Source organism: Netta rufina (genome assembly GCF_964035555.1).
Source record: "Netta rufina genome assembly, chromosome: 16".
Classification (NCBI taxonomy): Eukaryota; Metazoa; Chordata; class Aves; order Anseriformes; family Anatidae; genus Netta; species Netta rufina.
Genome location: NC_140140.1, coordinates 2,998,311 through 3,012,392, shown reverse-complemented (window position 1 = coordinate 3,012,392; position 14,082 = coordinate 2,998,311). Strand labels below are relative to the sequence as shown.

Genomic DNA, 14,082 nt, shown 5'->3' with positions numbered 1-14,082 from the left:
ACGCTGGTTACATTCCAGCAAGAGTTGGCGTGGTAGGAATTGCCTTTGCCTTTCAGCTGAGAAAAGCATACCAAGGAATAAATGCAGATCACGCAGAGTTTGGATGGAAGGCTGCTGGGACAGCTGTTTCTCCTCTTTGAGGCCAGCAGGTACTGTGTCCACAAGTCATATCAGAAAGGGAGGGTGCCAAGGCTGAAAATATGCTGAAATTCTGAAATTAATCTAATTCATCTATGCTGAGGCTTTCAGCAAAATGGCTTTTTTTTTTTTTTTTTTTTTTTTTTTGTGATGAAATCGAATTTGGAAGGCTTTTGGAGATAACAGCTCTGTAGTCACACCTTCCCTGCCCTCAGTGCTCAGCAACAGGAACCCGCACCCAGCACCCCAGCCCAGGCGCAGAGCTGGCCACAGATGGTCAGTGGGTCAGCATCTGCTTGGAGACAAGGTTCAGCACAAAACCACTTCCAGCTGCCAAAAAAGACAGTAGGTGCAAATGCTGCCTCGTTGTCTGTAACTTGCACCAAGTCCCTTTGGCTCCAAGGGAGACCAGCTGTCCTCAGCCAGCCAGAGGTGTGTTTTGGGTCCCCAGAGGCACAGGCTGTCCCTGCACGTGGCTTCAGGTGATCAGGGAACTCAGGGGGCATCCAAGGAACAGGGAAAGTCCCATGCAGGAAACCAGCCAGTTGCTGAAACCAAAATATTAGGTGGGAAGCCCAGTGCCAGTGTAGGCAGGACAGATGTCCTGGGCCAACATGAGCCACGCTTCCTGCCAGCCAGCCAGCCTTTTTGTCACTTCTTGCCTGAGATGCAGGACACCAACTTTACCCCCCATGCTACATACTTGAGTGCTCATCCTTCCCTCTTCCCATCGCTATCTCCTTCTTCCCATTAGTGTTGTTTATTTATAAGCCACTAAATAGTTTCATGACACAGGACAGAGCTTTTGCTTCCAGGGGCTGATTCTCTTTGTTCAGAGCAGAGCAGAGGGAATGTCAGCATAACTTCCTCATAAAGCAGCAGCAATTCGGGCAGCAGCACACAAGGGAACCAGATGCTGTGCCCAGCTGGGGGTTACCTGCTCTGTTCAGCAGCGTTACTCTTCCACAGTGTGCAAGTGTGCTGGGGCATCAGCCAGCACAAGAGCACTCTGAAGAGCTGTGATTGCCCTCTGCAATCACCTGTTTTGTCTTGCCTTGTGAAAAATAAAAAAAAAAAAAAAAATCAGCTGCAGCAAGAGAGAAAACACATTACTGGGTCTCCAGGGGGTGTCAGAGGTGAGAAATGTATTGGTCTGACCTTGGGTTAAAATGCAGCTCAAGCCTAAGAGAACAGGAGGTGGGCAGGGTCTTGCTGAGAGGAGGGAGGTTTAAAAATCCTTGATAGCAAAAATGTTAAATTAATAAATACCCCCTTCTTCCTGACTTCTCCCCCAACCATTACATATGGTATGGAAGAATACCACCCAGGTAGAGCAGGTAAAGCTATGTCCTCCTGGCACAGGTGCAGTCCCACCACACAAAATGGAAGGATATCAGCAATGCCCTGAGAACAAGTTAAACCAATGTATTACAGCGCGTTACTGGCCTCCACAATTACCAGTGCAATCCATCAGTTGACGTTCTCCACAAGGTGGCCTGGAGATGGAGAGCTGGCCCCCAGGAGCTACCCAGGCTCAGCCATCACATGGACATCCCCTCAGGGGGTTGGTAGACATTTGTCCCCAGCCCCAGTTCGTAGCTTTTAATCCATCTGCACTTCTCGTTTCTCCTCCAGATAGCGAGGTTCATGCCAACATCACATCTCCAGTGTGTTCAGCCCCAAATCTTTCTCCAGGCTAGGCTTTCTCCCCGTGGCCAGTCAGGAGCATGGCAGTGGGGCGGATGTGGTGGTGCGTTATTGGCGTTAATTAACGTGTGCCATCCTGACTCTGTTTCTGCAGCGGCTACGACTTCGACTACGACTATTACAGAGATGACTTCTATGACAGGTGAGCTGGGGAGGTTGAGCCAAAGGGGCTTTCTGTGGGGCAGGCAGCACAGAGAGGCCACAGCTCCAGCCATGGGGCACGAGGTGGGGGGGACACAGGCTCTGGCAGTGGCATCCGATGTCCGGGCTTGGCAGGGCCTGGGCTGGGGGTGCTCGGCTCCTGCTTCACCCTCTGCATCCCCCCCGCAGGCTCTTCGAGTACCGGGGCCGAGTGTCTCCAGTGCCCAGGGTGGTCCCTGTGAAGCGGCCGCGGGTCACTATCCCCCTTGTCCGGCGCGTCAAGGCGACGCTCCCCGTCAAGCTCTTCTCCCGATCGGCTGCCATTGCCAACAGCTCGGCCAAGCTGAAGTGTGAGTATGTGCGTGCAGCCCGGGGCCTGGCCGTGCCACCCAGCACTGTCCCGGTACGGTCACCACCAGTGCTGTAACGGGAGTGACGAGCTGTCGAGGGGCTGTGGTGCAGGAGAGCTCGTTGCTGCTCTCAGCAAGGTTTATGCCCCCCTTTCAGCAAAGCCCATGCTGGCTGACACCTCTCTGTCTTTCTTTCCTTCCAAGTGAAGTGCAGCGAGCTGCAAACGATCAAAACCGAGCTGACGCAGATCAAGTCTAACATCGATGCTCTGCTGGGCCGGCTGGAGCAGATTGCCGAGGAACAGAAACTGTCCACAGGTCAGTTGGGTGCGTGCAGGTGCCTGAGGGCTGGCCTGAGGCAAAGACCCCACCAGAGCTGGTCTTCAGACCCATCACAGCTTGTAGCATCCCCTGGGCACCAGCACTGAAGCATCTCCCCCACGATCCAGGTTGGGGGGTGCTCAGACACAGTACAGGAGGTTTCTGTAGCCCCAGCTCAGATAAGGGAACTTTGCTAACAAACATGAAGATAAAAGTCCCTGCCCTGAGGAGCTTAAAATTCTGCTCAGTGCTAAGTTCTCAGCTCCAAGCTCTCAGTTGTGCCTTGGAGAGGGAGGGTGCTGCTTTCTAAGGGTACTTAACTCTTCTCTTGTCATCGAAATTCAAAGCTGAAGCAATGGACTTCAGTGAACACACCGATCTGTGTCTCTCAGGAGAAAACATCACAGAAATACTAGGTGGTGTTGAAGCATCACTGTGAAAAAAATGGTCAAGATTCAGAAAATGGTTTTGCTGACAATTACATGGGCTGCCAAAATCACATGCCAGAATTCTCCAAATTATGGAATTGGGTTTAAAATTGTGATTTTTTTTTCTTTTGTAGTACAGTTTTTATTTTTTTGATTTGCTTTCTTGTTTGGGTCACTTCTGCCACCCACACACACTCCAGTTGGGCTGCTCGGCCCACTCCTGGGTTTCTTTCTAGCAGCTCCTTCAAAAGCAGCAAAGCTTCCTACTGCGGAATAAACCCTAGATCCATTATTTACACACCGACCCCATGCCGGGGCCTCTGGGTGAGTCTGACCAGGCTGCAGCCACTGCCTTCCCCAGTCCCTGATCCTGCTGGCTCGTCTCTTCTCACAGAGGTACGGAAGAAGGCGGATGGCAGCAAAAGTGAAGTCTCGCAGGAAGACACAGCGTCCGAGGCAGAGGTCAACACAGAGGAGCCGCTGAACGGGGATGAGGGAGAGGAAGAGGGGCTCGCACGGGATGAGTGTGAAGATGAACTGGTAAGAGCAGTTGGGTGCTACGTTCCTCCAGCCAGGGGAGTTCAGTAATGGACCACAGTTTTACTGTAACGTATTAAACCCCCAGGAAAATAGTTTTTCCTTCCTAAAAGGAAATTGTTGTATTTAATCCCATGATTGTTCACAGCTTGTTCTTCCTATCTGTTAAGCTGCTTGCAAAAGCTTTGACCTAGCAAATGGTGGAGAAACACAGTTGGCTCCTGAAATTCGGACTGTATTTATCCTTGATTTCACAACATTTAATTAATGGTTAAAGTAAATTGCTTTGCTCCAGAGGAAGTGTATCTCGAATGAATTGAAACATATGCCAAAGACAGGCCATGCTGTATTAACCACACTTTCCTAAAACGGGCATTTGCAAAGGCCTTTTGTCTGTGGGCACCAAATTGCACAAGTGTAGTTATAAAGTCTCAGCAAGCTGTTGTGCATGGAGCTGTACATCCATGGCAAGGGCAGCGCTTTTCTCTGAGCGTGGCTAGCCTGATTTTATCCATGTCAGCCCCATTGCCTTTAGTTCTGCCCTGAACAGGGGCTGAAGAACCCAATGAGCAGGATTTGTGGGCCACTCCCAGGTGCCACAGCACTGGTGGCAGCAGAAGTGAGGATGGAGCTCACCATCCCCTTCTCCATCCTCACCCCATCACTGCTGGGCTGACCACACAGCACTTCACACCTGCAGCACCCTGCCTATGGCCAAGGATCTCAGAACTCCTGCCAGCTGATTGCAGGCTTGCACTTCACCCCACCATACTCATGACGGATGTAGGATCTGAACGACATATTTCAAGTGTTTCAGTTTCTGGGACCTCATAGCTAAGTTCGTGACCCCTGCTAAATCTGGAAAGAGTTGGTTAAGGGGAGAAATAAAAGACCACTGTAAAGAAGAAAGGCAAAAGCTGGCCTCCATCTCTGTGTCAATTAGGATAAAGAAGGCCAGGTTTAAATTATGTCAAGGGAAACAGATGGTAGAAATTAGGGGAAAGCTTAATGATGAGAAAGCAGCTCACAGACTGTCAACAGAAAACATGGACCTTGCCATTAGTGGGATGAGAACGCAGAATGGACAGACATCCACTGGGTGTGATTTAAGCATCACAGAATGGCTTGGTCTGGAGGGGGTCTTAAGGACCATCCAGTTCTCCATGCCATCCCACCTTGTCCTATCACTGTATGTCCTTGTAATTAGTCCCTCTCCATCTCCTTCTCCAAGAAGAGCTGATCCTCATTAGGGATAGATGAAAATCACTACTAAATGGTCCCTACCATTTCTGATTTTCTGTAATTGTCTGGTTTTAAAGTGACATTGCATTTGGAAATATTTTACTGCCATCATCAAACAGGTTCAGATGTACTCAGCATGGGGCAGGTTAATCTGTGGAGCTCATCTGCAGGGGTGTTTTCTTAAACTGTCCTTTAAAGCTGTCCTTTAAATCTTGCTCCTCACCTTAGAGCACAGCAGCTTTGAAGTCATTCAATTTCCTGGGGAGTGGCTCCTTCATCCCACATCTCTTGGGCTTACAGTCATCAGCATAACCTCAGCTTCTGCTGTCCATGGACAGCTGGGTGAGGGGCTTTGTAGAGCCCAAGGAAATCAAGCACATGATATCCACTGAAGGTGATGAGAGCTGGACAGATGCTTCTTTACAGCCCTACTTGCAGGGTAAAGTTGGCTGCCTGGTTTTGTGCACAAATCTCTGCTTGGCCTTGGTGAAGGCTCCAGCATTGGCTGGGGAAATCACGTCCAAAATGTACACTCCAGGCCCAAGCAAGGAGGAGGAAGGGGGCCTCTGCCAAAACAAGTTTGTGCCCTTTCCAGAGAGGCTGGTCAGAAAAGGAGCTCTGCTGTGCCCAAAGTTTACAGACTTGTAAAATAATTTAGGTAGGAAGGGCCCTGTGGAGGTCTTTTCCCCCATCCTGCCAGCTGATGCACCCCAGGATGTGGTAGGGTCTCTTTGGTAGGGTGTCTTTGCCCCAGGGACATTCTGCTGACTCCTGCCCAACTTGTTTGCCAGCATCCGAAGTCTTTTTTTTTTTTTCAAAGCTGCTTTCTTGCCAACCATCCCCATGTGTCCTGCTCCACAGAATCATTCCTATTGCATTCCCACAGGCTCTAGCACTAGGCTCAGGGGGCCTGGGAGGCCAGGAGACAGACTTGACCAGGGAAAACGTGGGGGAAAAATAAGCCTTGAGTACCTTGGCCTTCTCCATCTGCTTTGTCAGCAGGTCCCTGTGTCCCCAGCCCCACTAAGCCATGGGCTTATGTTTTTGTTATCCTTCCTTTTCCTGCTGGTGTACCTACAGAAGCTCTTCCTGTTGCCCTTCGTATCCTTCACTAGTTCCAGTTTCTGCCTACCTTTGGCTTTCCTAACACCACCACTGCACACTGGAATTTTGGCTTTATCTTACTCCTTGGTGGCCCAGCCCTGCTTTCACCTTCTGGGTTCTGCTTTTTGTGTAGGAAAAAACTTGTTTTGGAGTCTGCTGCTCATCCTCCTGCCATGCCTGCCCCTTCTGCACAGCAGAAGGGGCTGTTCCTGTGCTCCAAGGTAGGTGTGCTGGAAGGTGGCCCCGCTGCCCTGGGCTCTGTGAGCTTCCAGAGCGGTCTCCTGTAGGATTCTGCCAAGCAGATCTCTGAACATCCCCAGATCTCTTCTCTCAAGTCCAAGGATTTGATTCTGCTATTTCTCATGGTCACTTCTCTCAGGCTTCTCTTTCCACCATCACATATTTGTCCAGCTCTTCCTTGTTCATTGGTAAGAAGGTCAAGAAGCACACCTCGTTGACCCTAGCCAGCTTGTCAATCAGCTGTGTCAGGAAACCTTTCTTGATGTTTTCAGAAGTCTCCCAGCTTGCTTGCCCCCAGCCCTGTTGACTTCCCAGAAGATACCAGGTTGGATGAAGTCCCACAGGAGCACGAAGGCCTCCAACCAGGAGGCTTCCCCCAGACATCAGAGCAGGTTTCCTATCGGGTGGGCTGTAGCAGATGCCTGCCATGATGTCGCCCACGTTGTTCTGCCCCCTGCCCCTCAACCATGTGCTCTCAGCTGGCTCATCCCCGTTCCAGTGCACGTCCCCATGCACCTGAGCCCTTCCTTTGCCCAGAGCAATCGCCACCTCACCTGGTTTTCCTGACGAGCCTGTTCCCAGGGCACTATACCTGCTTTGTAATTGCAGCTCTGCAGGCAGAGGAGCCTTTGTTCTGCTGCCAGAAGTCACAAGCCTCCACACTTGCCCATCTTGAGTCTCAATTCCCAGCTCCTGTGAGCAGTTTCCAGCTGTCCCTTCTGCATGCCTTGCAGTCCTCAGGCTTTTGCCCGTGCAGGATCTCTGCAAAAGCCCTGCTGAGCTCCCCGATAGCACACACCTATTTCCCTTCCCCAGCGCCCTGCTGCTAACTGGGTTAGGACTGGTCTCCCTTGCCTTTCCTTCTGGATCATCTGGTATTACCTACAAACTTCTGGCTCCATTTCCATCTGTTCATCATAAAATGGAGCCTGTGTAGGAAATAAAATGTTACTGCTGAGCACCTTACTCTTTTAATGATTTATGTTGCAGAATGGCTCCAGGAGGGCAACTTTCACGTGCCTTATTTTCAAACCCACTCTTGTGTGGGGAGCAGTTCAGCATGGTGTGCTGTCATTGTGGCCTTGGGAGTGGTGAATATTATGAGTATTATTCTGGACGATGAGCTGCGCTGCAAACTGGGACCAGTTTCTCTGTTCACCAGCAGAATCCCTGCATTGTGCATGATTTGCCACTGCAGACCAACTCCCCCTGAGCATCCTGGGCAGTTCCAGTAACCACAGGAACTGTGCTCCCAGTGTGGGTCCTTCCCAGGTCCAAATAAACTTCTCACAGGGCTAAAACAAGGAAGAGCTTTGAAAACACACATAACAAGGTACCACGTTATACGCATGCTGTAGCTACTTGCTAATTATGGGGCTTCTCATTTAACCTGGCCATGTGAAGACTAGGGATCCAGCCTAAATGTTCACCTAGCAATGATGAGTGCTTACCATTTAGTACTCATGCCCCAGGCCTAAGACCCTCCCTGGGGACATGCAGCCTGCCCACTGGAGGTGCTGGCTCTGCAGCAGCACAGATCAGACACCCGACTTTACACCACCAAGGGAAGGTGGGCTCAACTTCATCCCAGTCCCTTTGAGGTTCAGCCAGACCTCAAAATCAAAGGAGGAATCACACATCCCAGGTCTGTTCGGCAGAGGCTTGCTAGCATAAGGATCAGAGGAAATTTCTGGTTTTGCCTGGCATTGTCTTTTCCCATTGCTCCCCACAGTCTCCACATTGGCGTGTTCTGCAGCTCCTCCACCATGGAGTATCTGACCCTGCTGCAGCGTGCCAGCTGTCCTGCCCATGATGGACCGGGCTGGTCCCTGCTTGTGACACAGCTCGGTGTCTCGGGCAGGGCAGGGGGGCACATGGTGATTTCCTGTTTCTGTTTCCCTTCTCCCTCCAGGAGAACAGCCATTACACAGATGTGGAGGATGCCAGACTACAGTAACCAGGTACAACTCACACGCTACTTTTTAGAGACCGATTCTGAACAGAAGTTTTGATTCCATGCGAGATGTTGGGATCTTTTGATGCTTCAGAAGATGCTCTTTCACACTGATCCTCTGTGCTTTCTAGCACTGAGCCTGGCTGCTCAGCTGGGTCACTGATCAGCTCCTCACTCCCTTTCCTATGTCTCACACTATCTCTCTGAGGTTCAAGGAAAATGATGGACCCTTTTTTTAATCACTGCCTCTTGTCTCTCCTTGCAGCCCATTCAGAGCAGCAGTGAGCAATGGTGTGAGGAAAGCACGAGACTAAACCCTGTCCTGGCACACTGAGCAAGACAAGCTAAATTGAAGTGCTGCTGTCATCTCTACCTGGCATTCGAAAGGAGACACATGGCCCAACATCCTCCATCCATCTGTAAAGCAAAGACGACTAAAACTCATCATCCCAGTGAATCCCCACGACCCTCTGCAATGGATTCAGAGCTCTGCAGCCAGCCCGGGCAGCGGCCAAACCCTGTGTAATCTGTACCCACCACTGACTGGGTAATGGGAGAGCACTTGTGTCACCCCATGAGTCAGAGCTGCTACAGGGCTTTTTCTAGGAGCGGAGGGAGAACTAAGCCCAACCCCACAAGGACTTTTTTTCTCATACTAGGTGAGAGACAGAGCATTTGCTAACTGGGGGAAAGTACTGTCTCAGTTCGGACAATTTGTGTTCTCACGCTTGAGGTCATGTTGAAGAGGGTGTGGGGTGAGCTCTGCTCCTGGAGTGCCCACCTCCTGTTGTGGCTCTTGTCCCACACACCACCACAGGTACCTGGTCACTTCCAGGCAGAGAGGAGCTGGTGCCTGTGCATGTGCTGTGCTGCTCCAAGAGGGGGAGGTGAGAAGAGCCTGCGGGACAGCAAGACAACAAAGCCTGCATTGTCTTCAGCAGTTTGGCCTCCTCGTTCTCCACTGGGAAACCACCATAGGAAGGCTGAGCAAGTCCCTGAGGAACGAGAAGATGCAAGCATACGTCAGACAGGCGGATAAGACCCTTTTGGACCCGCCGCCCCCTGGAAGGGCTCTGACCTACCTGCTTCCCCAGCCAGAGGAGCCAGCCCCTTCCCCTGGGTGCTCGCACCCCCTGCCCCAGCTCCCCTGGGTCTCCACGCCAGCCGAGGGGCCAGGAGGCAGCATGCTGGCTCCTGCTCCTGGCGGCGAGGGCTCTCATCAGTCTGGCAGAGCTGCAGCACACCTGGGCACAGTGGTCCAGGTGAATGTCCCGAGCACAGCACCTGTGGGCATGCCGGTACCCCCCCTCTGCTGCCCAAATTCAGCCTGCTTCTGACCCATGTCACGTCGTGCGAGCACAAGGCTGCGGCAGCCTTTTCATACCACAACACCCCAGAGGTCTCTCAGCCTTTCTTGGCCTGTTCCTTCCTCTTCCGTGGGCTTATGGAAGTTTTCTGAGTTCAGAGGTATATGGGACAGACTCACACAGCACTTTATTCAGAGCAATTGTGTCCTGCCCATCTCCCCTCTGTCTGCCACCCCCCCCCAGAACACACACACACATCGGCGCTTTGAGTCCAGAATGGTGCCCACACCTCCTCAGCGAAACTCTCTCACAAACCACGTGGCCCCCTGATTGTACAGGGTGCTCTGAAAGGGGACTCCTGCTTTCTGCTCCAGCGCTCGAAGCCAGACTTCCTGGACAGCATCTCTCTTTGAAGGGTGGAGGGGAAAACAGGTCATGGGGGCAACGCTTCCCTGCCCAGAGGGCCATCCTGGAGCAAGCATGGCTCTTGAAGCACAATGTTTTATTTGCATTTCTTAGTTTCGAATAAGTCATGAAGGAATTAAGGGATAACCGTGCTTTCCCCTACCTTTTTCTGGTTCCTGTACAATTTATCCATTGTGTTGTACTGAGCCGTTGTAGAGCTGTTTTCTAGGCTTTGAGAGATGAGCTGCGGTTTTTGCTATGAACTGACTGCGATGCTGATGTCTGGGAGAAAGGTGACCTTGTATATATGATCCTGTATAATAAAAGAAAGAAGTCTAATTTGTTTTTGCTGTCTTCTCTGTCATACACACACACACACACACACACACACACACTTTTTTTCCTGTTTCAGTCAAGCAAGCCTTCTTTCCCTGCCTGAGCTTCAGCTCTGCCTGCAGGACTGCCTTTTCTTTGCACAAGGGGCATTGAGCGAAGCAGCTGGCTCGCAGTGGCTCTTCTTCTGGGTGCCTGGAAATTCATTCAGTGCAGGAAGAGACAAATGCAGGACAAATCCAGAACTTCAATCTCATTAGCTGTTTGCACTAGTCCAGCTCATAACAGGCTAGAAAAACATGACAAATGTTCCAGTTTGCACAAGCCAGCAGTAGGAATAAATGCCCCTAAAGCATTGTGACTTCTGGCCATCTCCACAGCCACTGCCCCAGCAGAGCAAAGCTCACGCTGCATTGCCAGCTGCATTCATTAGCCAAATCCCAGCACCTGCACTGCATCCAAAGGGCAACCGTGACCTCACAAGGAGAATCCAGCTGCTACCTCACCTTCAGGCTTTAATTTTGTGGTCCCAAAAAGCCATCTGCTGAGCCTGGCCCAAGTCATCATCCAGTTCTGGAGGGCAAAGCTGCCTGTTGGTTCTGTTCATGTCCATGATGAGTTTGGGGATGCTTGGGCATCCATCAGCCCCTGGGTCAGTTCAGGATGAGGAAAGCAGCACGTTCAGACTAATTGTTGAGCATCTGTGCACCCGGGAAGGGGGAAAGAGGAAAAAATATTAGGAAGGAATTTGGAGTGTTTGGCACTTGGCTACTGAGATCATAAATCAGTACAGCATTAGGTCAAAGCTGGGCCTAGAAGGTGGCCATGGTGCAGTGCCTTGGGGGCAGGATGCGTCCCTGCTCCATCCACACAGTGCTGCCCTTGCTGGCCTGAAACCAGTCCGGGCCTGGATACCTGTACGTGGTGCTGCAATGGGTGCTGGGCCCTCAGAGCCTAGTCACAGCCTCCTAGCACAAAACTGTTCTGGTCTTGGTAATGATTTTTTGTCGAGGATGGGACTTTGGAAGCTCATGCAGGTCCCTGTGTGGCCATTCTCTTTGCTATTAGCTACAGAGAGGTCCTCAACAAGATGAGTTTCTGTGTTTTCTGTGCTAGATGAGTTCTGTATGCAGCCACGCAGCAAATCTCCTCATGAAGAGGCAAAGACAGCGCAGTGGGGTGGGGAGGGGGGCCACACACCTCCCCCTTCAGCCCTTCAGGCCATAGAGCAGGTGAAAGGCATCCTGCTGGCTTTGTCGTGCAGGACCCACAGAGGGAAGGAAGCCTCGCTCACCTCCTCCTGAGCTCTGCTTTCCACAGCCAGGCTTGGCCCCCCCCCAGCCCTCCCACCCCACTTCCCATGCCTGAAGGTGCCCAGAGGTGTGTGTGGGGTGCTGGGTGCTCAGCGCACAGAGCAGCACCCAAACCTCCACGCCTCCTCCCAGACGCTCTGGTGGCAGGGAGCGGGCTGCAGGGCAGAGCAGAGGCCCCACTGGGGACAGAAGGACTTGTGGTTCCCCCCCCTCCAGGCCTGCTATCCACGATGCAAAATAACCTGTCAGGTCTCGTTAGCTCTTGAATGAATGTCAAGTAGTCGCACCCAGCCTCCCTGGGAATGTCTTTTCCATGATGTCCCCATGCAGTCACTCCCTGTAAATTGTCCCGGCCCTGCTGGGATGTGCTGGGCCAGCCCGTTCTCCCCGGTGTTCCCCCCGGGGCAGCAGTTCATTCAACATCTGCACATCCTGAAGAGAAGCCACCGCTGTAGGCCGAGCAACTCAGCTGAGCACACATCCAGTTTCCATCAGACGAACTGGAAGAAATCGCTTTGTTCAAGCGTCTCCCCACCACCCGCGAAGGCCAGAGCTCAGTGCCCCATTCCACGGCCCTCACTGGCCTTCTCGTAATTTCTGCTCCTCTTGTCATCACGGCTGCTTTTGATGGTGGCAGCAGCATTGCCTGTGCTGGAAACAAAAACAAACTCTTAAATCCCCTGACACCATGCCTGCACCTCTGCAAGGGAAACGTGGAACAAAGGAGGTTTAAACGTGGGCTTAAATGTGCTGCTCTGGGTGGAAAGAGCAGACGCGCAAGGGTTTTTGGTGCTCTGCTTTTTTTTTATTATTATTTTTTTGGAGCAGTACACATTAGAGCGGTATAAGTCCAGTCCCAAATCTTCCTTTTATGAGTTTCTGGACACGGGAAGACAATCTGTCAGGCCAAAATATCTGCAATCTTGCATTCGGTTTCAGTCAGGAGATGCAACAAAAAATCCCACAGACTTTAATAAATCCCATTAAGTTTAATGGACATCACATGGTTAAAGTCCATTCAGAGGTCTGGAAATATTTAGGTTATTGCCGTTGTAATGGGAACAATTCTTTCGGGAGTTCAAAAATACTATTTGCTGCCTCTATGGAAGTTATCACATCCCTCCTGCATCACCTTCCCATTATCTGCAGGAGATTTAATTCCATATTTTTCCTCTCTCTTAAGAAAGCTGTGGAGATATTTGGAGATATGCTCAAGAACCCCAACAGCTCCCAGTAGGGGCTGTTCATTCTCCTCCAGGACAGGACAACACAAGGCATGGATCAGATGCAATGTCACAGGAGTACTTGCGAGAATTTGTGAGGACGTGCATGTCCCCCAGACCCCATCCAGCTGCCACACATGGGGCTGATCAACACAGGACACACAAGGCACATGCATGAGACCCAGTCTGGTGTCAGCACCGATGGGTTCCTCCTCTCCTTGCAGGATCCCTCACGGCCACCCTTGTAGTGCTGCTCACATGGGGCTTGGTGCCTCTGCCCCTTGTCCCCAGCAGGACAGGACACTGCTGCATCCCCAAGGGGCATCACATCCTCCTGAAGGCCAGCACAGGGCTGTGCTGCGCTCCCAGCCCCACAGAGAAGCTCCAAGTGAGACCTGCACAAGCAGGGGTCTCACCCTTCAGAAGACAGGGCTTGGAGAAACCCGAGGTGAGCCACAGCAGGTTCAGAGCAGGCTCCAACAGCCTCGTGAGCCGTGAATGAATGCATTTCCCCAAGCCAGTGCCCACACAGAGGTGGATTCACCAGTGCCACAGAGAGCATCACTGCCAGCGCAGCGCCACGGGGTGCTCAGCATGGGGAAAGGGGCACTGGAGGAGGTGAAATCCCGCACAAAGCCAAGCTGAAATCCCGCACAAAACCAAGCTGAAATCCAGCATAAGGCCAGACATGTTGCTTGGCCATGGGAAAGGTCCAGAGGCAGCCTTTGAGTAGAGGAACAAAGCAGAACCTTGATGCAAGTCCTGAACACAGCTAGAGAAGTGTGAAAACAGGGAGGTGCACAGTTAGAAATGCCTGCTGGTCTTCAGGGTCTGCTCCAGGGACCAGAATAACAATGAAATGTCTTGAACATCAGCCCCTTTGAAGCCTCTTATTGGGGTTGCTCCACATTTCGTGGGACTCCCTCTTTGGTATAATCCCTTAAGCTAAAGCCTCCTTTGAGGTGATCCCAATGTTTTGGGGGACGCTGCAGTCTTTTGGGCATCAGGAGGAGCAGCCTGGGGCTCTCAGCACATTGTGGAGATCAACACTCATCGGTGGGCAGGAAAATGCGGGCTCCAGCCATGTGGAGCATCATCCCTCCTGTCTGCATGGCACGTTTTAAAAGCACTTCAGGCCTTTAAAAAAATGGCCTACATGTGTGTGATGTAGGGAGCTTGGCTGGATGTGGTGGGAGAATGGAGGAAAAAATCAGGATTCAGGAAATCCCATCTTTAGTGAGAAACCCCACAAATTCAGCACCTATTCATCATCCATGCTTGCTTCCTTGCAGGTGGATTATTTTCTTTGATGGATTAGAGAGGGTTCCTCAAACATGAC

General features: G+C 51.6%; 1 protein-coding gene across 6 annotated transcripts in view; it reads left to right on the top strand.

The window, feature by feature from the left end:
• RALY (RALY heterogeneous nuclear ribonucleoprotein) overlaps window positions 1-9,772 on the top strand; it is a 116,188-nt gene extending 106,416 nt beyond the window's left edge. For all 6 annotated transcript variants that reach the window (XM_084296721.1, XM_084296724.1, XM_084296722.1 and 3 more), the window contains 6 exons: window positions 1,940-1,987; window positions 2,176-2,336; window positions 2,541-2,654; window positions 3,480-3,625; window positions 8,121-8,169; window positions 8,428-9,772. In XM_084296721.1, coding sequence (XP_084152847.1) covers window positions 1,940-1,987; window positions 2,176-2,336; window positions 2,541-2,654; window positions 3,480-3,625; window positions 8,121-8,165 — 514 coding nt within the window. In that variant the 3' untranslated portion in view covers window positions 8,166-8,169; window positions 8,428-9,772. The remainder of the gene's footprint in view (window positions 1-1,939; window positions 1,988-2,175; window positions 2,337-2,540; window positions 2,655-3,479; window positions 3,626-8,120; window positions 8,170-8,427) is intronic.
• The last annotated feature ends 4,310 nt before the right edge of the window (window positions 9,773-14,082 follow it).